This window comes from Elgaria multicarinata, chromosome 4 (genome assembly GCF_023053635.1).
Source record: "Elgaria multicarinata webbii isolate HBS135686 ecotype San Diego chromosome 4, rElgMul1.1.pri, whole genome shotgun sequence".
NCBI classification, from domain to species: Eukaryota; Metazoa; Chordata; class Lepidosauria; order Squamata; family Anguidae; genus Elgaria; species Elgaria multicarinata.
Genome location: NC_086174.1, coordinates 33,977,267 through 34,004,327, shown reverse-complemented (window position 1 = coordinate 34,004,327; position 27,061 = coordinate 33,977,267). Strand labels below are relative to the sequence as shown.

Below are 27,061 nucleotides of genomic sequence, written 5' to 3'. Positions count from 1 at the left end.
CATCAAAGCGCAGATAACACTGGTCAGCTTTTTATCAGTCTGAAAATATTGACAGTGGAATGAGGTTTTCCCCCAGGTAGACTTTGCTATTGTACTGTTCTTATAACTTCAGTCATCTTGCAAAATGTTCTTGTAAACAAATTTATTACTACAAATCTAAAAAACAAAATAAAACATCAAATGGTATGGGGTGTTTAGTGCTGCTCTAATTTATCATCACTGGGCATGATCCAGCCAAGTATTTATTTATTTATTTATTTTAAATATTTTATTCTGCTTGTTATAGTTACAAGACTATGATCAAAATTGTTCTACAATGTACAACGAAAAGAGCATCATAAGGCCAAAGACAGAACAACCAATACAGTCAGATCATATTATTATTATTATTATTATTATTATTATTATTATTATTATTATTATTATTATTTATTTCTATAGCACCATCAATGTACATGGTGCTGTACAGAGTAAAACAATAAAATAGCAAAATCCTGCCGCATAGGCTTACATTGCATTATTAGCAACAGTCACAGCTCCATGGGGAGGGAATTCCACAAGTAGGTCACCACCACAGAGAAGGCTCTGCCCCTTGTTGTGACATAATGTTCCCAGGTACTTGGAGAAGAGCTTTCCCTGATGATCTTGACATAGGCAGCCTAATATAGGGTGAGGTGCTACTTTGGATATTTGGGTCCAAAGCCATTTAGGACTTTAAGGGAGCAATCCTATGGCTCCTAGACAGAATCTAGGGGAGGACATAGGATAATTTGGATTCCTGGATCTGAGGTCAGAGACAGCGCTGCTCCATCCTCCTCACATGCAGCATGGAAAGAACAGCACAAGGGTGAGCTCGGAGAGGGGGCAAAAGGCTTTTCCAGTGAGCATGGAGGGGTAAGGACTGGGGAAGCCATGGCACAATGTATCTCAAGCCTCCCCAGTTTCCTTCCTTCCCATTCTGATGTGCCCAAGCTTTTATCCTACCTGAAGAGAGTCTAACCTCTAGGAACTTTCCTCTAGGTAAAAACTATACAAACTAAGTGAGACAATTGTCCTTTCAAGAAAAATGGAAAGTCTTTTCCCAGAACGCTTTGACTTCAAGGAGACTGGTTCTGAAGAAGCCTTTGGTGAGAAGATAGCTGGGCTGACCTTCTCTTGCCTTCCTTTAGCTCTACCCATTTGAGTCTGTGGCGTAATCTAAGATCAGCTAGCCCTGAAGTGCCCTCCCCCTCTGAAGAACACTGATTTCCCACAGACTGTGTGTTGTTAAAGTTTTCAGAGATAAGGTCTGGCGAACGTTCATTCCCAGCTGGTGAAGAGCCCATGAGAGTCACCTCCCCCACTCACCGTGTAGGCTGGTACGCTTTTGGCACTATCTCTTCTGCTTCAGAATCTGATTCCGATTGATCACTCCTTTCCCCAGCCTAAGGGAACAGTCCTAGTCACTACACACAGAGGCGAAGATTATCCTCACTGCTCCCCCCACTCTGCATAGGGTGCCCATAAACCTCTGAGTTCAGAGACTTACAGGCATCAGCATAAGATTGCACACTAAAAGTAAGCACCAGCACCTTGAACTGGCTCAGAAGCAGATAGGCAGCCAGTGCAGCTCCTAATCAATATAATTGCTTGCCTCATATTGCCTCATATTGAGGCAATATGCCTCATATTGAGGCAGTAGCTAAATCCTGTCATTTTTTCCTGTATAATATTGCCAGGATTCGATCATTTTTGTCTGTCTCTTCTGCCAAGATGCTTGTTCATGCACTGGTTATTTCTCGCCTGGACTACTGCAACCTTCTTCTCTCTGGCCTTCCTTCTTCTCACATCAGTCCGTTGGTTTCTGTCCACCACTCTGCCACTAAGATCATCTTCTTGGCTCGCCGCTCTGACCATGTTACTCCACTTCTGAAATCTCTTCATTGGCTTCCAATTCACTTCAGAATCCAATATAAACTTCTCCTGTTGACCTACAAAGCTTTTCACGGTCTAGCTCCTTCCTATCTCTCCTCTCTCATCTCACACTATTGCCCCGCTTGTGCTCTTTGCTCCTCTGATGTCATGTTTCTCGCCTGCCCAAGGGTCTCTACTTCCCTTGCTCGGCTTCGTCCATTTTCTTCTGCTGCCCCTTACGCCTGGAACGCTCTTCCAGAACATTTGAGAACTACAAGTTCAATCACAGCTTTTAAAGCTCAGCTAAAAACTTTTCTTTTTCCTAAAGCTTTTAAAACCTGATGCTGTTTGGACTTTATACTGTTAGTTTTACCCTACCCTGTGCCTGTTTACCCTACCCAGTGCCTGCTTGCATTCTCTTCCCCTCCTTATTGCTTTACTATGATTTTAATAGAATGTAAGCCTATGCGACAGGGTCTTGCTATTTACTGTTTTACTCTGTACAGCACCATGTACATAGATGGTGCTATATAAATAAAATAATAATAATAATAATAATAATAATAATATAAAGTGATTTTACACATTCTACCTGGCAGTCCTGGTTACCAACCTAGCCACCACATACTACACTAGTCAAAGCTTCTGACTTGTCTTTAAGGGCAGCCCCACATACAGTGCATTACAGTAATCCAATTAGAGGATACCAAAGCATGAATCACCATGGTTGATTATCCCTGTCCATGAACAATCATAGCAGATGAACTAGCCAAAACTCTTAAAAAGCACTCTTAGCCGTGACAATGCTGGATCAAGGAATACCACAAAGTTATGCACCCGCTCTTTAAGGAGGAGCACAAGCCCATGTGAATCAGGCTCAGTATCCAATTCTTCCTATGCACTAGCAGGGCCCACCGCTAGTGCAATGGGAGTCAACAGTTCCTGGGGGCAGCCAGAAACAAGTGGAAGCGGTCATTTCCATAACTTTGGGGCATTCCTTCCTTGCCAAAGGAAGCTCCATTGACCTGTCCTATTCAGGAAAGAAGCATTTCTGCTTTTTTCCAGGGTTTCTTTTACTTTGTGTTAGCAGTGAATCCTGCTAACAGATTGAGTGTGAGTGCAGCAACAGCAGCACTTTTCGCTACTGCCCATAGTACATGAAAACATAAGAGCTGTGCTGCATCCGATCATGGGTCTATCTAGTCTAGGGTGACCATATGAAAAGGAGGACAGGGCTCCTGTATCTTTAACTGTTGCATAGAAAAGGGAATTTCAGCAGGTGTCATTTGTATATATAGAGAACCTGGTGGAATTCCCTCTTCATCACGACAGTTAAAGCTGCAGGTGCCCTGCCCTCTTTTAAATCTGGTCATTCTAGTATAGCTCCTGCAGCTTTAACTATTGTGATGAAGAGGGAATTTCACCAGGTTCTCCATATATACAAATGACGCCTGCTGAAATTCCCTTTTCTATGCAACAGTTAAAGATACGGGAGCCCTGTCCTCCTTTTCATATGGTCACCCTAATCTAGTCCACCCAGCTGTTGACCAGGAACCCACAAGTAGGACATGGGTGCAAAAGCACCCTCCCTCCCATGTACCCTAGCAACTGGCTTACTGCCTCTGATACTGGAGGTAGCACATCGCATCAGGACTAGTAGCGATTGATAGCCTTCTTCTACAGGAATTTATCCAACCCCCTTTTAAAGCCAACCAGATTGGTGGCCACATCACTACATCTTGAGGTAGTGAATTCTATAATTTAACTATGCACTGCACTTAGCCTTTTATAATGCTTGAGACTGCAAACTTATACCAAGTTATGAGAAAGTTGGAACTCAGACCAACCTGGCCCTGTCCATCAGCCAGAGAAAAAACTGCTGTTGTTCCCATGCTTCTTTTCATCTTCATTTCCCATTCATTTTTCTTTTTGCATCTCGTCTATTGGTCCCTGCCTGTAGATCACAAACCATCTTATCTATTCCCATGTACAATGGTAATAAGCAGCAGCAACAACAACAACTGCAATCCCATGACCACCTACTTGAGATTAAGTCCTATTAAATCAGTTATTATTTTTTATTAAATACTTATAAGATGGAATTGCACACAACTCCTTCAGGGCTAAGATCATCTCCCTCCCTGTAACGGAATTGTATTACTCCTGTTCCTACAGTCTGAATTAGATGAACTGCCCATGAACATTTACTTATACCAGAGTAACAAATTTGTTACTCTGTGAGGTACCTCAAAATTCTTGTTGATTTTGCAGCAACAGACTAAAATGTCTGCCTTGCTGAAAACCAGTAGGTTTTTTTTTTGTTGTTGTTGAAGCAAGTGACCCATTTTTCTGAAGTTGAATATTATGCTTGTTGCAAGGAGTTTTTGTTTGAATCCTCATTTTTCTTAACCTTTTACTGATAACACTGACATTAATCCACACAATTTGTAAATAATAGCAGATGCAGTACTAAAGGGTATGTAGAATAAACCTATTCTAAGACTTCTGTAATGCACTCTATGGAGGGCTGCCCTTGAAAAACAACTCTGAAGGTTCAGCTAATGCAAAATGCTAACACATGTCTCCATATAGGTAGGGGATGGCATAATTATCATCAGCTGATTTCGTTTCAGCTGCCAATGGCTAGACCTATAGCTTCATCCCACGTACCTGTTTCCCTCAAATTATCCCCTACAGTGCTAAGTTGTTGATGTTGTTGCTGGCTAATCACACTCCAGGCGGCAGCGCTCCTAACATCCTTTGCATACCAGGAAAAGGGTTTAAGGGGGAAAATGTAAAAAAATCATTACAAATCAACGGATGACCCAATCTGATTCAAATTTAGTATGCTTAAAGCTCTCCTTAATATCTATTACTGTGCCATTTTTGATGTCTTTATCTTTAAAACTTACACAGATGTAAGCATTTGTTTAATTTGTAAACAATTACAAGAGAGCTTCGGCTATTGGGCGGTATAAAAATGTAATAAATAAATAAAATAAATTGTACTTTAACTATATCAAATCCTACTCCTGCGCCCCTAGTGGCCGCTCGGAAAACAACAAATGATTCGCTCCAAAACTAGTCGCAAAATAGGTCGGGGCTTTTGGCTTTATAGCACAATTAAAGCAGGATGCATGGGAGTACTTCACAGTCAAAGCAGATTATAAACTGGAAAACTTCAGAGTCCTTTGCACGCAATTCACAGTGATTGCACAGTATAACGATGGTGTGATAAAGCTTCTACACTACTGCTTTATAGTGATGTTGAAGCGCACTGATAACTTTGGGGCCACAATCCGCATTCCATACACCACTTTCATAGTGTTATATTCTGCTTTTTATTCCACATTCACAATGATTTGACACAAGGTGTAGATCTGGCCATAATGCGTCTGGGTTCCATTCAAGCGAGGGTCACCAAAACAAGGACAAAGGTCAGCATGAATTTGCATGAAATTTGCATGTTGATTTTATGTATAGATGAAAATTTAGAAATAATCCCTCTAAATTATAATTTGTCTACATGTAATATGGTATACCTAGGGGTGACCATATTACACCAACTTTAGAATCTCTTCACTGGCTGCCAATTAGTTTCAGGGCAAAGTATAAAGTGTTGGTTGTTACCTTTAAACATGCTTTGGGTCCAGGTTACTTGTGGGATCGCCTTCTCCCACACAATCCGCCCCTCACACTCAGGTCCTCTGGGAAGGGTTTACTTCAGTCAGCCACAACGCTCATTGACAATTGTTACCAAGAGGATCTTTTCTTCTGCCGCCCCCAGCCTGCCGGAGGAGATTCATCACCTTAATACTCTCTGAATTTAAGACAGCCGTAAAGACTAGTTTCTTCCGGTAGTCCTACCCAAATGAATTTTAAGATGTTGTGATAGTTATTTTAATATTGTATTGGTTTTATATGCTCTTTTAACTAGTTTTATACATTATATTGTATTTAATGTTGTTCCCTGCCTCGATTCAGAGGGAGAGGCAGGTAAGAAATATATTATTATTATTTTTATATTATTATTATTATTATTATTATTATTATTATTATTATTATTATTTCTTACCATAGTGGGGTAGTCTGACCAGGCCTTCTGTCCATGTGCTAACAGTTGATGGGCAACTTGAAGACTTTTCCTTCTTATGGTTCTTTACCTTTAATCTAGATTGGATAGCCCTTCAAATAGAGGATGAGTTCAAATCAAGGACTGTCCACTGATAGCCCTAGTGGACTGTATTCTGTAAAGTGGGACACACAGCCACCCTAATTTAAGATATTGCTGCTCACTTATCATGGCCTGGTCCGAGATATCTTGGAGAACAGCTGTCCATTATATTTTCATGTTCTTGTAGTCGTTAAGCTTCCATTTAGCAAGACTGAACCTGTACATAGTGATAAACCACCTGTGTGTGTGTGTGTTATCTTGTGATGTCTTTAGCTCCAAGATCAGAACAGGACCCAGTTAACTAGGCTGAGGAAAAGGAGGGTCAGCTGGCAGCATGTCAGCTGGCACAATGTATGTTCTTTAAAAAAATCTGTATTTGATTATTTTATTTATTTATTTATTTATTAAAACATTTGTATCCAGCCCTATTATCACTGGGATCTCAGGGTGCCACACAGATAAAATCAGAACTATATAAACATAAATAATTATGATTAGGATGATTAGGATGTGATCAGAAACTTGAAGGGCTTTTGTTGTCTTTTGTTCACATTTGTTTACAGTCCTCACACCAAATAGCTTTCCCATCAAACTTCAGTGAGATTATTTGTTCTGAATGATGCAAACTGTTTTGTATCTCCACCGAAGAAGGTCACCATGTCAAGAATAATTAGGGGAAATGGCACAGCAAACACTACTGGATGAAATATTGTATATTTCTTACTTTCAATTATTGTCTCCTTCGTTGAATCATTAGCATTTGGCAGATTTGTTGCTGAGTTTGTTGTTCTGCTTTGAAAGTTTGGGTTAGGCTGGATGTACTTGATCTTCTTGCACTCCTGCCATGACTTGCATTTCCTACTGAATTTCCTGCTGGATTTTTTTTGCTGAGCTTTTGCTTTGTCTCGTTGTAGTCTGATCAAATAACTTTTCCTATTGCTGAAATGTATGGTCACACTTCCATTTTAACTAGTAAGAGGACATCCCATGTAGCAGAATATTGGCAGCATGGGCATCTGTGGGAATTTTTTCGAGGCTGGGAAGGGAGCACAAAGCTGCACAGTTGTATGTGATTGCAATTCTAAACACACCTATGCAGTTTCCTTGTGTGTCTGCTCATGCTTTCTTCCTTAGAATTGTATCCCATGGCATTTAGAGCCAGTGTGGTGTAGTGGCTAAGGTGTTGTACTGGGAGTCGGGAGATTCAGGTTCTAGTCCCCACTCGGCCATGGAAACCCACTGGGTGACTTTGGGCTGGCCACAGATTCTCAGACCGACCTACCTCACAGGGTTATTGTTATGAGGATAACATGGAGAGGAGGAGGGTTATGTAAGCCACCTTGGGTTCCTTAGAGGAAAAAAGGTGGGGTATAAATGTAATAAAGAAAGAAAGAAAGAAAGAAAGAAAGAAAGAAAGAAAGAAACATTTAGAAGCCTACACAAAGTGGTAGAAGATCCTGGTAATTTGACAACACTAATGCAGAAGAGCATTCCAGTCAAGTTTCACAGAAGAGGCATCATGAACTCCAACTAAAATTTCTTTGGAGTGATGGATATTAAAAGAAAGAAAGAAAGAAAGAAAGAAAGAAAGAAAGAAAGAAAGAAAGAAAGGGAAAAACAAATGCACAAATAGAACAGCAGTCTTAAGATGTCTTATTGGATATTTTATGGTATTTCTGTCCTTATCATAGAGTTGGAAGAGACCTTTCAACTTATCTACTCCAACCCCCTGCTCAATGTAGGCTCTGCACTAGAGGATACAGCTACATTGGTTCCCCTCCCCTCCTGGAACTGCACATTTCATGGTTGCACATTTTGTATATGTAAAAAACAAAAACAAAAGTAGCCATGGCAATCCATGAGAAAATATATATATAAAATCAAAGGTCCACCATTTTTCTACCAAGTCTACTTTGATAAATTTGTATACCATGTGTACGTCTGTTGTTTCTCAATAGGTAGATCTGGTGTCCAAGAAATGTCTTTCCACCTACAGCTGAATCCCTCAATTCTCTCCCTGACCCCTTTCATCCCTGTAATGACCCTTCATATCTGTGTGTGTGTGTGTGTGACGAGCTCAGCTTACATTCCACTACTAGGCTCTGCTCTATCTATATGCACCACACAGTACACTCAGGTGCCTTCACAACAAGGTTCTTTATTACTACAATGGTTCTGAGGAGCAGGATGATACACTGTCTCAGCTCCAAAATACCTGCAGTAAAAAAAAGAGAGAGAGAGAGAGAGAGAGAGAGAGGCCCTACGTAGGCCTTCTGCAAGAACTAAAACTTTGCACATTCTCTTAAGGAAATGTACACACATCCATTCTAGATTGCACTGCTTCATCAATCAACATCACACCCCCAAGCCTCTGAATTTTCCTAAAATATCCAACACACCAGGAGCCTGGAGAACAGCACTGGACTACACTGCAGACTTGTCATACACTGTGCCCACCACCAACTTAAAGTAACACTAGGCTACTTTGCAGGACTGGTGTACCCTGACTGATGATGATGCTGAACTTTATTTGCATGCACCGTAAGGGTAATTATTAAAATGTTTACAAACTTTTTTTTAAATAAGACCTGAGTTACATAGATCTTTGTGCCTTCCTTTTCTTTTTGAATAGACACACTACTGTCCAATTTCAGCTACATTAAAATCCTGGCTATCTGTTTTTAATGTTCATTGTTTTTAACTTTTGTAAACCACCCAGAGAGCTTCGGCTGTGGGGCGGTATATAAATGTAATAAAATAAATAAATAAATGGTTTTTTGAGGCAGCAGTCACTTCCCACCAGGGAACACCTTCTCCCTCCAAGCCTTTACAATGAATCAGGAGGTTCTTTTTCCAAAGAGTGGGTTTATCAAAGATTGCTATGACTTAATTCATTGGCGAAAACCATAGGCATGCGCAGCACATTTCATTAGGTGGTTCGACCAGGGATATTTTTTTTTAAGGTAAACATTTTTTAAGGTGAACATTTAAGGTAAACATTGATTGAATATACAGTAATAAAGGACTTTTTTTCATTCATCAAACAAACAAAATAAACGAAAACTGAAGTAAACGGTATTTTTTTAATTAACAAGTAATCTGTACTTTAAAAATACACATTTTAAAACGGAGACTCTGAATACTACTTTTTGGCTGAAGTGATAAACAGGCACATATAAAGACAGCAATAGGGCCTGCAATCCCAAAGTGTTAACATAAACATAATTAGAAACACAAAACCGGATCATTGACAGAGAAGGGGGGAAGTTGTTAAGAGGGGGAGGTTTCTACAATTGTGGAGCACATTGTCAGTCACACACAAGATGAACATAGTTTGCAAGTCTTCAAGGTGCCACAGGACACTTGATGGCTTTTGAACACAAAAGAACAAGGTGTGCCTCTGCTTCTTCACATCTGTTCGCATTACTTTAGCAAGTGCAAACCCCTTCTGTCAAGGAGGACTATGCACTCACCAGAGCCTGGCCTCATGGATCATGCAACTAGCAGGTGCACTCCAGAAAGATGCTGTTAGAACTGAGGAAACCCAGACACACTCAAACAAGCCAAGCCAAGCCAAGCTACACTATGCACTCACATATTACCTTGCCCTCTAGTCCAAACATCAGTGCTCAAATCCCTTTTGGGCAGCAAAACCTGAGCTAGCTTGGAAGAAGCAACAGGTGAGGAAGGCCTCTGGCACTCTATTGAACATGTCAGCAGCCAGGGTACCTGCTCACCCCTTGCAAGCAGCCTCACTGCCTACAATGGCAAAATGCAGTGTTTGACTGGTGGGCACCTCTCTGCCCTGACAGGCACCAGCTTACAATGGTATTGTTAAGCAATTTTGGATGCTGGATGTAATGGTCTTACAGTCCCTTTTATATCTTAAAATGCATCATTTCACTTCCACATTGCACAGCTGCTACATTTCTGATGCTACAGCAATAATAATATAATAATAATGGCAACCCTGTTCATTTTTTTCATGTTTCCATATATGTGCAGAGTTTCCCATTCTAAACTCACTCAAGGTAAATCCTATGCATGTTTAGACAGAAAAAAGCCCTAAAACTCCCAGTATTCTCTAGCCAGCTATGCTAGGGGATTCTAGGAGTTGTGGGACTTTTTCTCGTCTAAATATGCAGAAGATTGTGCCTTTAACTTATCACACCGGCATGACTACAGGAATAAAATGTGATTTTCTCCTAAACATTGCAAACTTGCCAGTGTCCCTCCAAAAAAACCAGAAAGGAATTAAAGCAAGAAGAGAGATGGGATCATGAAAAGAAAATATCTGTCCAGTTTTCAGTATTTTTTTTCCTAAAGAGCTCCAATTAGAAAGTTTCTGTTACAAGAAAAAATTACTGTAGCATCCTAGAAAATTAATTTACACCTGACCACAGCATTCTCTGTTCCTAAGAGATAACCTATAACCTCCTTAGAATTCAACAGCAAGTATTACCATTTATTGTGAACTGCCAGAATTAACTCCTGGTGCGTGGAGTGTAGGGAATGTTTCACAGTAGAAATTTGGAAGCTACAACAGATTAAGACAGTTACTCCTCTGGAAAGGTTCATGCACCCTACAGGAAAGTTCCTAGGGCAGTTTACAATGAAACATAAAAACACTGAAACTGAAAATCAATCAAGCACATGACAGCAACAAATGTACTATTGCAACCTTCCACTAACTGTGGCCTTCAAAATCTGTTGGACTACAACTCCCATCATGGGAGCTGGAATCCAACAAATCCAATCAGGTTGGGGAAAGACTGTATCATGGATTATGTCATAATATAAAATGTTTCATTCATGAGTTCTACCTTCTGACAGCCTAGAAAGACTATTTTTATTATTATTTATTACATTTATATACCACCTTCTTTCTTCTGAGGAACCCAAGGTGGCATGCATAATACTCCTCTCCACTTTATCCTCACAACAACAACCCTGTGAGGTAGGTTGGGCTGAGACTCTGTGACTGGCCCAAAGTCACCCAGTGAGTTTCCATGGCTGAGTGGGGACTAGAACCTGGATCTCCTGACTCCCAGTCCAACACTTCAGCCACTACACCACACTGACTATTAACTTACATGCATTTTAAACAAAAATGAAATGAAATGAAACTGCAAATGCAACAGATTTTTTTAATGAACCAACATCAATGGATAGATGAAACAAAGCAAAAGGATTCCTTACAACGTTTGTTAACTCTTCATTCCTCTTAGTTAAATTTAAAAAGGACTCCTATTGAACTGAAACATTAAAATAAAATGTTCACATCCCTGCCCTTCATTGATCATTCTTTATTTCTTCTAAATGATGCAACACAAAATATCAAGTTATAAAAATGGAAAGTATATTGGAATTCATTAACAAATTGAGAGAAGCTAAATCATGAACAGGTTTCAGAGGATTATTAATTTTTAAAAAATCATTAATATTACATGTTTACTACAGGATAGTAAAAAAATGAAAAATAAAGGCAGATGGTTTATCCTTGCTTCTCCTGGTCAAATTATTGGCATTTGTGGAGAGAAGGAAAGAAGGGCGGAAACACAAATACTACCTGTTCCAAGGCAAAGGGAGAAGGAGGGGATTTTTTCCTCTGATTCTCCTCTGATTCAGGAATTAACATTCAAGTTGGGGCGGGGGCTCCAGAAACAAGCCCTTCCAACCAGCCCATCTCATGTGCTGATCCCTTTGCACGGCCGGCGCCATTTTGCTGCCCAAGGAGAAGCCTCTAGGAGCCCAGGGAGAGCCTGGAGAGGCCTGTCTAGGCACTGCTGCTCAGTGATTCAGGCTCCTCCTGGGTTATCGCCATAGCGACGACCCAGAAGAAGTGCAGACAAGCCCTGGAAGTGCCTAGAGAGGCCCTCATTTCTGGGCTTCCTGAAATGGCCTTTGCAGCCTCTGCTATGGCGTAGGCAGGGCAGACATGGCGACGGCGGCGGATTAGGAGGTTCAGCTGAACCCCCTGTCTGCACGCCAATGGCGAAAACCCTGAACGGCAGGGACAGACTATTTTTGCTTACAAAACAAATGGGCAGAATAGTGGCTGTACATTTTTCACATTTTGGGTTCTACAAGGGCTTGGGATTTGCTTTTTTTTTTTTTAAGATGTCTGGGGATCTGGATATTATGGCTCATCCAGATGGTGGGGTACAACTGTCCCCCTTTCTCCTTCCTGTGGTTGTCCATGTTTGGAAGGCCAATGGGTTCAAGGAAATGTATTTCTAAGCCGGAGAAGAGTTTTCGAAACAAGTTTTTTTTTCTAGCACACATTCATTTTCATTCCTCATGATCCTACACTTTCACTTTGGCTTATTATCTGTCTCAGATCACTCCTAATCTTTTATTCACTAGGTGCTTAGCCTAATAATCAATACATAGCCTGACTTGCTGCAGAATTTCTACTTTATTGTACACCTTCAACACTTCTATTCTTATGTGTTCAGATTCTCCCTTGACTGGAGCACTTGTTGTCTGAATTTGTTGGGTTTCAGATCATTACACTGACTTTAATTTTGATGTATTTGTATTTTACCCTGTTCCAGTCATGGTGTTTTCCCTCAGTCAGTTTAATTACTTTTTGTCCGTGCAATGTTTGTACTACTGGAGCTAATATTAAACACAAGTTAACACTGAACTTAACAATGGAAATCATAGACTTCCAGTTACTTATTTGGACATCTTCAAGATGGCTTAAGGCCTTTATGATTTGAACTCTTAATATGTAGCAGAAGATATATCTAGTGGGCTGGTGATTGAGTTGGGCAAATGACAACCAAAGGGCCAGAGATAGGAATGTAATGAAACATAGACTGGAGGTCAGGTACCATACAAAGAGAGTTACTAGATGTGGTATGGTGTGTTATCTAGACTGAGGAAAGCAGCTTGTAGCATTAATTATATGGGCCTGAATCCAACATTGCAAGATAGGATGCACAGCTTGCACAACAGGACTTCTCCATCATCTTGTTCCCTTTGCAGCCTTTGCACCCATATGTGTCCCAAATCTTTTCCAAAGTGTCCATGCGGTGGGGGTGCAGTGGGAAAGGAAATCTATTCTACTAGCAGTTTTCATTCTGCTAGCAGATTGCCTTGGATCCAACCCACAGAACTTCTTAGGGCCCTATTAGTTCTTCAGAACCCAAGGTCCTGGGTGGACTGTGCAGCTGCAGTTCCAACTCTGGTCACTATATGGGTAGTGTTGCATCATACCAGAGACAGGGACAGTAATGCTTTCAGCCTGAAAGCTGTCCTGGTGGTGCAAGGTGTAAGTCAGCTCTGTAGCCAGAGACTCTTGTGTGATTTTTCCAGCTCTTTACAGTCCCCAAAGTAGCTACAAGTAACTGTGTCTCAAGCTTTCTTTTCCATTCCTCTCCTCTTCCCATGTTTGGGTTAAGGAAAGAACAACAACCGTTGCAAAATGGAGAGATGCCATCCAGCAAATAAAATAAAATAAAATAAAATAAAAAGCAAGGCACTGCATTGCTGTGAGGATATTATTTATTACATTTATATACCACCCCATAGCCGAAGCTCTCTGGGTGGGTAATTGAGTGTCATCTCTCTCTCTTTGCCCAAACATACAAAGCTATAATAATGGCAGCTGCTGTTATTACTATTATAATGTTTAAATTTGGATTTTTAACCTGGGCTATCTCTGGGGATTCTTTAGAGCAGATGTATACACAATTAGCCCCACCCTTAAATGCTTCCCGAGATTATGGGGAATCATGTCTCCATCAAGCAGCAAAAGTGAAATAGGCTTCTGCATTCATGTATAATGGATCTAACCTTGGCCTTTTATTGGGTCCTTCCAATTCTTAAGAATCCCACAGTAATCTCAGCAGTGTGTACATTGTGCAGGATGGAGATGGGAATGCAAAACTTGTTCTGAAATCCAACCATGTGAGACAATGACAAGGCAGTTGTGAGCTTGCTGATGGTATGAGTAGGATTCAGATCTGCACCAATACTGCAAACATAAGTTTCTTGTCCAAATTAATTTCTGCCCTAAGCTTTCCTCATGGTGTGTGGTTATTTATTTATTTATTTATTATGCTCATATACTGCTTTTATCAGAGATGTCAATGTAGTTTACAAAAGCACTTTACAGAGTGCTTTACAGATCTCTGCTTGTCTACGAGACACCATTTTGTGTAAGAGTAGCAGGCTCAGCTATTTATATTAATAGCCATTTGAATAAAATGGCGGCTGTAAATAGCCCTAATTACACAAAATTACAGGCGTAAATGGTCTAATTTGACCATTTATGCAAATGTTAAAAATAGCTGAGCCACCATTGTTATGCCAAATGGCAACTTGCAGAATGGGGGAACAGGGTTGGGCGGCTGGCGGAGGTCTGGCAAGCAGCAGGTGAGGCAGGTTCCAGGGAGTTCGGCCATCCCTAGCTGTTACAAAAGCATGACAATGGTGCATAGGCTGTTCCCCTGCTGTTACTAGGGTCTGTATTGCCCATGTGAATCTGCCTTAGTTGTAAAGTATTCCAGGTGGCGATATTACATTGCTACGTACGATGTTTTTCCCAGGAAATATTATTTCCATTATCCTTTTATGTGGTCCAATTGGCAATGATTACAGAAGTCAGTAATTCCAGAAGTAAGTAAAAAAAATAAGTTGTGTGCACACTGGTTTTACAGAATGAAATTATTTTTGAAATAATATAAAATGTTCATATGCACTGCATTATTCCCCCACCCCAAATAATATATTGGAAATGAGATGCACCAAGAGTGCCAACTTCCACTTTAAAGATGGTCCATGAAATTAGGCCGGGAGAAGTTAAATGACTTGACTAATGTTCTGCGCTGTGTCTGTGGCAGAACTTGGTGCAGAATCCATCTCTCTTAATTTACAGTCCCTAACCACTACCCATTGTTCTCTTCCTAAACAAAACATCATTCAGGAGCTAGGAGGGGAAAGTGCTTCTAATACATCAAATCTTATCAAATGACTCTAAACTTATCTCGCCTTTGTTTTCACCAAGGTTTGCTGTAAATCTTCTTAACTAGAGAGCAACAGGACCGGTGTCCTTGCTAAAAAGAAAAGATTGATTTACTATATTCATACAGAGGCAGCTGCTTCCAGTGGGTACATAATAATGAATGTAAACCTGTAGACACTTAAGAAAGTCTTAAAGATTGGAAGATGTTATAAACGTTTGCATAACAGAAAATGTGGAAAGGGTTTATCCCCAATATCTGTTTCAAATAACTGTGTAAAAAAAAAACCCACCCACCTTATGGAATCTTATGTGTTTCTTATTCCTCAAATACTCTAATTGATTGCTCATTGGGCTCACTCAGCCCAAAGTAGAGCGAAACTTTGTACAGACATCATTAGTTTTTCTCCATTTAAAGATTAATCATGAAGAGCTCTGGCTCTTTAATTCTGTAATTTGTATATTTAATGGGCTGCTGCAGAATCTATGACAGTAATTAGCATAGCCTGAAAACTCATTAATACGCAACAACATGATTAATGCAACATTAATGCAAACATGACTGAAGTTATTTGGGTTATGTAGTAAGAAGATTAAAGCTAAAATGTCCTGTTTGTTTTACCAGTAATGGGTATAATGGGGTGGCAAAAAAATAAAATAAAAACAGGTATCATATTAGTCATTTTAACATAGCATAAAGTACTTGAAGTACCCTGAATCTAAATCAAGATGATTTACTTGATCCAGGAAGTCTGGATGTATATACTATTTTTATGCTTTTATTCATTATTTGATATGCCCATCTATCCATCTCATCAGTATTTAGGCTTGTTTACCTTTTTAGATTGACTTACATAAGTGTTTGGTACTTTGAAGTATGGTTATGATTCTAACGAAAAGCAGGTAATTGGTTGTAATTTCAAATTTGCCCAAAATTTGTATCACAGAGAGCATTTAAAAATATCTCAAGGGATGCCATTCACAGGTGCCTGATTTTTAGCAATCCTCCCTTCCCATACACCCCATTCAGTAGAGGCTTTACACCGGGGGTGGGGGACATTCAAGGTGTGGAGGGGGCAGGAACATTCCTTTCTGTGACTCCCTTCTGCTGGCACTTCTTTGGTTCCTAGCCAAGTAGCTTTAGGAATGTTTTTGGTTCTATTAATATCAGGGTCAATTTAGCTTCAGTATATGTGCACTGATATCAACTCCAGGGAAGAATCACTAGCTCTCCACTCCCAAAGACAAGGGTATAGAACAGCAGCTATGGGATGTCTGTCAGCAGAACCTTCTATGAATACCTGAGTCAAAAGCACTGAGTCAAAAGATTAGTCCTTCAGCCTCAGGCCATCCAGCAAAGCAGAGGCTGCATTTGGATATCATGGTAAGCCAGAACTCTGCATTATCATGAGTGAGCCAATGTTCTAATGCATGCGGTTCTATTACTCCCACCTGTCCCCCCCCTCCTGCCCGCAGGAACACCTAAACAAGCCATGGACTTTCTGACCCAGGCTTAGCATGAGCTCTGAAATCTAGCTTACCATGAGATTTGAACGCAGCCAAAGTGTATGACAGCGTGACATGGAAAGTTGAGAATGATTTAAAGAATGAAATATAACACATGAAATGAGGAGGTTATTAAGATGTTCAGTGGCAAAGCAAGCCTAAGGCAAGGGCTAGAAAAAGATGACAAAGAGGTCTTTAATCATCCGTCCTTCATTCAGTATAATAATATTCAAAAGTTCTCAATGAAGGGCTCTCCTAGATATGATGGTTCCTGTAGTAGCTCCTTGATACAAGCCAAATGTGATGTAACATATAAAGTGACTCCCCATGAGAATTGCCCAGTTTTCTGAAGTGAGTATGAGTAATCCATGTAATAAGTTGCCCCATATTTTAAAGCTACATCTTGAGCTAGCCATGACATGAAGGCTGTTTCAAGCTTGTTTTCTATCCCACTTGTAACATGCAAACCAGCCCTTAACTCATTGTGGTCCATGAGAGACTGCCATGTCTTGGAAGGAGTAAATGTCCTCATTAGCAAGGGTCAGTTCAGCTCAGTTCATCCATGCACATGAACGTGACTCACTCAATTGCATGTCTCTTGCTCTGCACTTGCTGTCCCATGACTGAATGTGTGAACAGAGCCCTATATTCTGTCTGTGGTGGTTGATATGTTATTCAAACATGCAGTGTGCTGTTTAATTGTGAACTGCCCAGAGAGCCTTGGTTATTGGGCAGTATAAAAATGTAATATATAAATAAATAAGTCACTTGACAATCACTATTTAAATGTTGAACATTGATTATATCTCTGCTATCTTTTTGAGCAATTTTCAAATCATTATACTTTCCAGTGGAAACTTAATTTTGCTTGGTTCTCTCTCCACTGCCCCCTTATAAAGAATGTTGGTTGCCTTGGGCTGCAATTGTATGGACACTTACCTGGAAGAAAACCCCATTGAACACAGTGGTAGTAAACATGTATAGGATTGTGATGTTGGTGGTTATTTAATGCTCATGATTTTGAAAAAAGTTGTAATCATGTGCAGTAACTATTCTTCTGAAGGCTCTACAGACTTAAGGATTTTTGCATCTTCCCTACATGAAATAATCTAGGGCATCTCAATTACAGATAGACAAGATAAACCATGATTAAAAGTCGAGTGCCTGAGAGCAACAAGCAGTGCCCACTGCTGTAATTGTTTGAACTGATCCAGGGTCAGATGTATTTCGAAGAAAGCACCTTGGAGTACTGTGGTAGCTTTGCAAAAACGCAATTTGTGCAACTTGAGGAGGAGTGGGGAAGAAAGCAGGAGGTGGCAGAGGCTATTCTTGCCCTAAGCATAATCATTGCCTTCAATAACAGAGCATAACAAAGGACTGAATCAGAATACCTGCTGGTTTTTTCATCCAGAGAGAACGTCCTATGTAGATCTTTTAACCAGATATCTTCTGATATGTATGTGCGTGTCTCTGGATATTTTGTTTTCAAATACGGATCAGTAACATATGCAACTTCAGCTGCATTCAGTAGACCAATGGGGGTGGGGGAGGCTAAAATGGTTATACTATAATATTATCTACAAAACAAATATTATGTCAATCTTCCCCAGTCTGTTGCTTTTCATGGTGGATGGAAATGCTGCAAATTGCAGTTCAGAACTTCTGGAAGGCACCACATTGGGAATTAAGTTGTAGTGACCTCACACAGCGATGTCACGCCAAGGCCGTAAGCAAATATGCCAGTACAAATGCTGTCAAGTTTTAGATATAAGTTATTGAACTATTGGGCAATTATTTGACTGTTTTCCATTTAGCCTACCTCTTTTACTTCATGTCTGTTATCGTGTGTTTAGGACTGCAATCCTAAATAGTTACCTGGGAGTAATTCCGATTGAGTTTAGTGGACTTACTTCTAAATAGACAAGTATATAATTGTGCTATTAATGATGGTTTTAATTTGCTTTTTAAGCTCCCTTCTCTATTTAGTAGAAATTCAGTTTAGGAGAGGTAAATATAAATAAAGAAATAATCAGGAATTAAGTAAGCATGGCATTATCCTGAGGGCAATTTCCCCTGCTTTTCCCTCCAATCCTCCTTTTTCTTTCTGCTGTCCCAAGCCCTTTGAAACGCTACTGGAACATAAAAAGGACTTTTGATTATATCCCCATCATGTTTATTCAAAGTCAATTGTCATATAGCTCTGAACAGCTATTTTAATAACATGATTGATGTTCATTATCTCAAGTGAATGTCTTAATATTTGTGAGTACATTGTGATGCACTGGGTGACAACCTGTGGCATGATTAAAGTATGTGGGTCAAAGGAAACTGCTTGTGGCGTGAGATAATTAGTAGCATTATGTAATATGAATACGTGCTGCAGTTATGATTCTTTAATTTTTCATAATAGATTCTGTCTACACGGAAAGCTTCCATTACTTATTATTTTCTGCCTCACAAAGGAAGGGGGAAATTAATATGAAGAAGTTGATTCATTTGATACAGCTGGGTAAAACCCAATAAATTAGCCTGCTCTGTGTTAAGAGGGAATCACAAGGACATGAGTATCAGTGTATATGAAGTAAGAGCACATTGTTAATCATAAGTACCCTTGTCAAAAACAATGTGGAATCCTGCAAATAATTCCAATATTCGATACAGAGGTGACATAATTGTGCCAATACAGTCCTCACTGAATGTTTACTTTTCACCCTGTGCACTAGGTCAGGGTTGGGCAAACTTCATGCTTGCAGTTTCTATATGCACCGATGCTCTATCTCTGGGTGAGGAGAGATATTGGCAAAACACCAAAACACCAAACCAAACTTTATGGAATTTCTTATACCTAGCCACCTGCTCTGTCAGTTCCCATGGGCATCAACTCCCAGTTCTCTTCACTTCTCTTGGTATATGTTTGGCTGACTCAACCAACCCCAAAAAAAACTTGGGAGAAAGTTACTATTGAGATGTCAAAAACAGGATCAGTAAACAGTAATATGACACAAAGAAATGTTGTGTCAAGTTCAACCTATGGTAACTTCTTCATTTTCATTTATATCCGTTCTCTTCCATATATGGGAAATGTATCTGAGCAGAATTTGGCAGGAATAAAGGACTAGCAGAGGAGATGGATCTTCCTGTGATTTTATTTTGTGCACACTGCATTGACAATAGAAAGCATGAGGCCAGCTTGCAGTGGCTGAGGATCACACGTTCCCTCTATTGTTCTTACTCAAGGAAGAAGTGGATGATTAACTGGGAGATCCCAGGTTTTATTTGAAAGCAAGTTCCTACATGACACAGTGCTATTAAACCCTCTTTCCTGAGTTCCATGACCTGAGATAAGGTAACACTTGAAAAGGGTCTTTGTGTATAACTCTTACAGCTTATTCACAACTGTCGTTTAAATTGAATCATGGGTTTCAAATGTGGATAATGACAATGTCTATGGTATTCTTCCCCCCTAGATCATAGTTCTGGCTTTTCATTTCTTAGCCGACTGATTTATTTGCATGTCATGAATGCATTAAATAGTGAGAGGTAAATTTTTTCCTTTTGATTTCTAACCAGGTATTAAAGTAAGTTTTAGAACTACAGAACTTGATGGCTTAATACTTTTCTCCATCTCACCTGGGAATCAAGAGGAATATATTGCACTTCAGTTGCGAAATGGACGTCCTTACTTTCTCTTTGATCCACAGGTACAGTATTGGGAAATAGTGATGTTGCCTATCTCAGAGGTATTTTATGCCTTTAATAATATGTTGAGATAGTTTTTATTCTTTCTCTGATTATTAGCAAAGAAATTAATGGATTCATTTAAATTGTATGTAGCAGAGTTTATTAGGGGAGAAGTGTCGAAACACCTATGGTTCCTTTGGCATTGAAGTATTCAAAGGTTATGAAACGAAATTGACTGAAAATTTTAGAATTGCAATTGTCTGTCCTCTATGAAATACTGACACGAACAATGTATAATTTAACATCTTTGACGATCAAAACAAAACTTTAGTAATGTAACCTCAAGCTCTGCAAACTGAGGACATTCTTTTAAAAAGCAATTTAAATAACCAGTGAAATTAAATGCTATTTATTATGAAAAATAATAGAGGTTCTTCATAGATATGTATCCCATTTTGGTAAAAGAGATAGATGCAACCAAAATAGCCTGAACTTGGCAAAATAGAAGCATTATAAAGAAACTGCTTTTTTCATGTCTTATTATTATAAATATAGAAAATATACAAATAGATCACATACACAACACAATATATAATATGAGTATTATAACACAGCATAATGTTATAAAGAGATAAATAAATAAATAAATGGTTTCCTAAGTATATAAAATTCATATTTAAACGTTAGTAACCAATTCAGTTTTTTTTTAAATGTACATCTTTAAAATTGTACAGGTTAATACAAATAAGGCTATAGTTTTGGCCAATGAAATTTAAAATGACAATTACACATCTTATGTAGAAATTTGAAATATAATAAGAATAAAATGGATTCTTAGGTGCAAGGAAAGCCATCATCCTCTCATAAGAAGCTGGCATAGTTTCTACACCTTTAGCAGGATCCCTTTGGGATGAGTGCACAACTGTCATGCTGAGCTTGCTTTGTCTTTGCAAGATCATCCTAAGTAAAGAAGCCCCTTGCTTTATTTAGAAATGAAGAACTCGTACTGGGAGCAACAGAGGGCTTAGAATAGGAGTGGGCTACATGTGGCCGCTTCTACCATCTCCCGTTGAGGTCCCACAATCCCCAGTGACCTCTGCCACTACTGTACTGACTTACCACTGGCAATAAATAAATAAATTAATTAAAACAAATTAGCAGTTTTCTGCTAAAGTGGGAAGCAAGCAAAATTTGTCCTTTTGAAGCTTCCATAGTAGTTTGCTGTTGAACTTTAGCAGTAAACTGCTACATTTCCGCTCCCCCCTCCGTCACACTGCTGAATATCTACACCAGGGCGACAGCAAAGGCAAAATTGCCCCCGCCCAGAGTTCCAGGGATGTGTGGTGGAAATTTTTCCAGTGCTTAACTCCCCCCCCTTTTCATAAATTTATTAGTAACAATGAATGGATGCCAATCTCAAATACAATATTTGGTAAGCTAGGCAGTTTCAAAGTTGTAGTTAATGTTTTTCAGGTGATTATCCCTAACAAATATGTGAGAGAATAAATACATGTCATTGAAATGCATATATGTCTCAGTGTCAAATGTAACCAATAAACAGAGACAGCAAAATAAAATCCATTCTGTCCAATTTCCACAACAGTTTGTGATTCCCCTCCCAAGAAGAAAATTTATGGAAATTTGTATTTAGTTTTGTATGCAGTTTTCCCTATGAATTGGGTATGTAGTTTCCCTTAATATACATGTATTTGTACAAAACATCCTCTAATATGCTCAATTTTGTATGCAACTTCCCCAGTATACACATTTTTGTATGCAACATTCCCTGGTATATGCATTTTTGTATGCAACTTTTGAGTTGAGTATTGCACTGCAACATTTGAAGAACTGCACAATCACTCTGCTCCAATGCACATATGAGTTGAGAAAGTTCAAAGTGTGGCCATTTGCTTAAAAATGGAGAGCAAATGAGTTTCTTCCCCATCCCTAGTATGTGGCTTTAAATGAAAAAAGCAACAACAACAACAAAAAAAAAAGCAAGAGTGGTATGTATCTATCTTTGTATTCTTGTCCAAAAGTGGCAAATCTTGCTTATCTCAGAATACTTAAATGTGATTACTGTGGTTGAATTTTTTTTACTCCTGAACAATTCCTATTAAAGCTGACAGCACTGTTACGAAGTAAATGGGTTGTGGATTGTAGCCATTCAGCTTTTAACACGTTAGGGATACATTCAGAGGGATGCATCTCAAATCCGCAGGAGTGATCCCTCCAAATTTACACTCTAGGTGGCATATGTGGTTATGTAGCTTATAATGTTGAAAGAGGGCAGCTACGAATGCAATTTCTGATGAATAAAATAAAATGCTCCAGGTTGTTGCCAAAACATATAAAGAATCACTTTTGTAGACACCTGATCTTTGGCATTCAGCATCGTTTGTAACAATTTTAACGCTAACTAAGTACACTTTGATGAGACAGCATTTAATAAAATGCTCATTAATTTCATCATTAGCAAGGGTATGCTAAGAAGTAAGCCAGTTTCTTATGTCACGCCCAATTAGCATCCCATGCTAGTAATCCCATTAGTATTGTTGAATTCACTAATGGAAAAACTAATGGGCATGCTACCAGGGCACATTAATTGGGCATGACACCAGTTCTGGTTTTAATTATTAAACTACGATAATGAAATGTGTGTTTGTAAAATATTAAAATGTTGAAATAGGGTGGAAGACAATAAAAAATAGTGTACAAAACGGAAAGCATGTTAATCCATAAAATCCATTATCATGGGATAGAAATCTTTCATACATACCATATATACTTATCAAGATGACATCAGATTTTAGAAAAGTGATGACTCTGATGAATAAACTGGTAGATAATCACTCCTTCAAAATAAAATAATATATACCCTATGAAAACACTTAGACATTTCTTTCCAGTAATGCATTGAACTTGATGAAAAGAAGTTCCAAAAGAAAAACTCACAAAGGTTCTTTAATTTGATGTAAAGAAGTGTTACCAACACCTTCTGTTTAAAAAGAGAATCATACATGGAAAATGAAAAGAAATGAATTACGTTGGGGTTTATGCATAACGTTCCTTGTAGTTCCAACATTTTAGACTGATATCTTATAGGGATCTTGTTCTGATGTCTCTACTGTGGAATAGATGTGAATCAAATTCAAACACAAGTCTGCTTGCCATAACTTTGTGAAAGGTCATATCTTGAAAATATGCTTAATAACGCAGCATGCTTTTGAGCTGCTTCTGCTAATTCTGTACTTTTGTGACTCTTGATTTGCTTGTTCAGTTTTAGTTTTCCACGAAACTGAACATAATATGAATCTTAATCTGGATGTTTCCCCAGATAATGTATTCCATTATACTCTTTCTTAAAGAACAAACTCTAAAACAGGAATCTCCCTGTAACATGCGTGTTTTTTTTCTAGAATGAATGTGTGTGGCATTGTGGTTTTCTGTTGTTTTTATTAATATATGCCTGCATCTGTTTTTCTCCCTAAAAATCTAAAATTTATAGAGTTCATTTGCCAGGTCATTAGTCATTCACATCACTAAAAACATGACTCTCATGTAATAGTTTACAATTATGCATGTGTTTAGAAACATTTATTTTAATATAAATAGAGAAAATTGTGATTAGAGAAAAATTTAGTTTTGTGTGCACTTCTTACATACAAATGATATCAGAAAGCTCTCACCTTCAATGCTATCATATGCTCTGTTTCGATGTGTGAGATTATTCTTTTAAGGACTGGACTGATTATTCTAAGATGGCCAACTTTATTTATCCAGATAAAGATTCTACATCCATTTTTGACAACATACTCTTCCTCAAGCTGCTAGGTATGGAGTTAAAGAGCTTTCATAAATAATCTGCAGAGTGTTTGAAAAAGGGTGTAATTAGTGTCAAAAATGGTATTGATTTTTGTGTCTTTGGATGCAGAACTAGGACCCGCTAATGCCTCTGCATTCCCCCCTCCTACATTCCTACACACTAAACTGCAAAACAAACTTTGGGGAAAATAAAATGTAGTAGAAATGTGGATCTTATTTCTCTTTCAGCTCTGCTGAAAAGTAGAGATGCTAGGGTAATCTGGCAGGTTCAATTTCTAACATAGGTACGAATGGTATGAACAATTACCTGGACCTTCTTTTTGCCCAGTTCTATGTGATTTACTTTTCACCAGGACTAATAATAATAACAACAACAGCAGCAGCAGCAGCAGCAGATGGATATGCAAGCTCTTATGCAAGATCAGTGGAGTGGGAATAAACAGATGCTGAAGACACATTGGAATATCCATCTAAATGCAGATCTCCAACTTTATTTATTTATTTATTTATTTTATTAAAACATTTGTATCCTGCCCTATATCACCCAGGTGAGGCAGTAACTGTTCTGAACCAGTGCCTGGGCACGGTAATGGACTGGATGAGGGCTAACAAACTGAGGCCTAATCTACACCAAGCAGGATATTGCGTTATGGAACCTGTATGAAAGCGGTATATAAAAGGCAGGAGCCACACTACTGCTTTATAGCAGTACTGAAGTGCACTGACAACTGTTGGGGCCCACTGACACATACCATATACTGCTTTCATACCACTATATCCTGCTTGGTGTGGCTGCTGCCTTTGCCCGTTGGACTGGGGGTAAGCTGGGCTCGAATGTGTCAAGGTGATCCCCCATGCCTCACCTTGCTCAGGTGTAAAAAGAGGTAGGTCATCCTTCCTTTCTCTTCCCTCCCGCAAAAGCCTGCCCCCGCCCTAGCTGTGCCAGCACGGTAGGAAAGGGACTTGCCTAAACAAGCATTGTGCCTTTAGATGCAAGCCAACTAGTGATATAAAAATGTCAAAACTGCCCAGAAGCAAACAACAAGTCCATATATATATATATATATATATATATAGAGAGAGAGAGAGAGAGAGAGAGAGAGAGTGTTCAATATCGACATAGGTGTGTGTCCTAACCTGTTAGATTGCTATGTCATGTTTCACATAATTTAAAACTTCTGACAATGTACTTTTCAATGGTTACTTTTCCTGTGTTGTACGAATGATTAACAAACAATATATGATACATTTGCCCTCTGTATCTGCATCTGTGTCTTCATTGACATTCTGGTTTGAAAATATTAGTTGTAATATTTGATATGCTCTGGCAATTTGTGTGTTTGTGTTGGGGAGAGGATTTCATATTGCAAAATAAAATAAAAAGGGGTTGCAGTCTCTTCACTAGATGGTGTCGATCAAACATATTTCTGTGTCAGAAGCTGTTTGGTATCTGAACTGAATGGCTTTGGGAATCTGTGCTACTGCCCTGTATATTGAGCAACTGAACTGTATGGTGCCGCATCTGCCTACTCAGTTTAGTACCTTCAGGTTCTGAACTGATCCACCTGGGGTGGTCATTGTCTGTTCCTGGCCAAAAAGGACTCTAAGAGGGCTTCCTGTTTCAGTTGAGCCTTGTTCAACAATGCCATCTTGAGCTTTGGCATATTCATGTATTTTTTTCTGGCTTGTTCCTTGCTCCTGTCTCCTAGCATTTCCTTTGGTTCTGTTTTCTGGTTTGTTTCATGATCTGGACCCTGGTTTGTCCTTTGGTCCTTATCTGCTTCATTCTACAGTTCCTTGTTCCTGAATAGCAGCTCACATGGTCAGCCCTGACACTCTCTGGCCACCACCTTTGGGATTCCAGACATAATGATAACCACAGAAATAGACTATGGAAGAGTGACAGGTGTCAGTGTTCACCTAGGTCATTGGACAGGTGTCACTGTTCCCCTAGGTCATAATTGTTGTTTCATTTTTTTTCTGGAACCAATTTCGGTCAGCTCAGTACATTGCACTAACGTTATTGAATGAAGATGTGTGTAATGAGGTTGTGTGTAATGATAATTTACCATGGAATTGTATGCAAAGTTGAAAAGTTTAATTGTAAATGGCTTTACCCTGTTTCAGCTTCAAGAAAAATCTTTATTACTACAGGATATTATAATTTCTGTTTCAACTGAAGTTATCCATGTATCTGAAGGCTGATATAACAATGACTTAGTGACTTAACTGGTTACATTTTTATTAATCATTTAAATATCTTTTAAAAGGGATCTGCTGTTGCACTAACTCCAGATAATGACGGTGGAAGACAATATAATGATAACAGTTGGCACCATATAATTGCTGTAAGAAATCAAGCTTTGGGAACAATCACTATAGATGGGCAGTTCACAGGTAATTCTCTCATTACTATCAGTTCATAGGATTATTATTAATTTACTCAAGAATGGCTGCTGCGTTATATATTTTTCTAAATCTTCTCTAGATTTTTTTCATCGTTACTTCTCGCTGTTTTACTGTTATTTACTTCTGAAATCATATTCGAACACAATAAGATTGGAAGGATGCAATAATAATTTACGTCTAAACTTGTAATAATATACAAGATGAAAACACACAGAAAGGTACACTGAAATTGGTTTATTTTGAATTCAGACTTCTTGGCCTGTCTGAATGCTTTCCAAACCAAAAGCTAACACCTGTGTGTGAAGACTGATCCTTTGTGTTGATAATTTACTCTGAGCACTTAAAATGTGAATGTAGCCAGTGGTAAACTGGGCTCATTATAAATGCTAGCAGTTCACACCTACCAACTTCTCTGACATCACAGCAGTTTAGCGAATGCAAAACAGCAAAATATCAGATATTTTACAGAATGCAGAACGACAGATAACTGATTATGTGTAAATCTGTTTAAAAATGAGCATCTTTTATTTTCATTTATTTTATTCATTGTTATGCTTCTCACCCTGCCCTGGTTTCACATGTCAATTATGTCCAATTTTTGC

The 27,061-nt window shown here is 38.9% G+C and overlaps 1 protein-coding gene across 1 annotated transcript in view; it reads left to right on the top strand.

The window, feature by feature from the left end:
• Window positions 1-27,061, top strand: part of USH2A (usherin) — a 594,633-nt gene that overhangs the window by 158,480 nt on the left and 409,092 nt on the right. Inside the window, exons 21-22 of the mRNA XM_063125387.1 lie at window positions 20,115-20,245; window positions 26,321-26,447. Coding sequence (XP_062981457.1) covers window positions 20,115-20,245; window positions 26,321-26,447 — 258 coding nt within the window. The remainder of the gene's footprint in view (window positions 1-20,114; window positions 20,246-26,320; window positions 26,448-27,061) is intronic.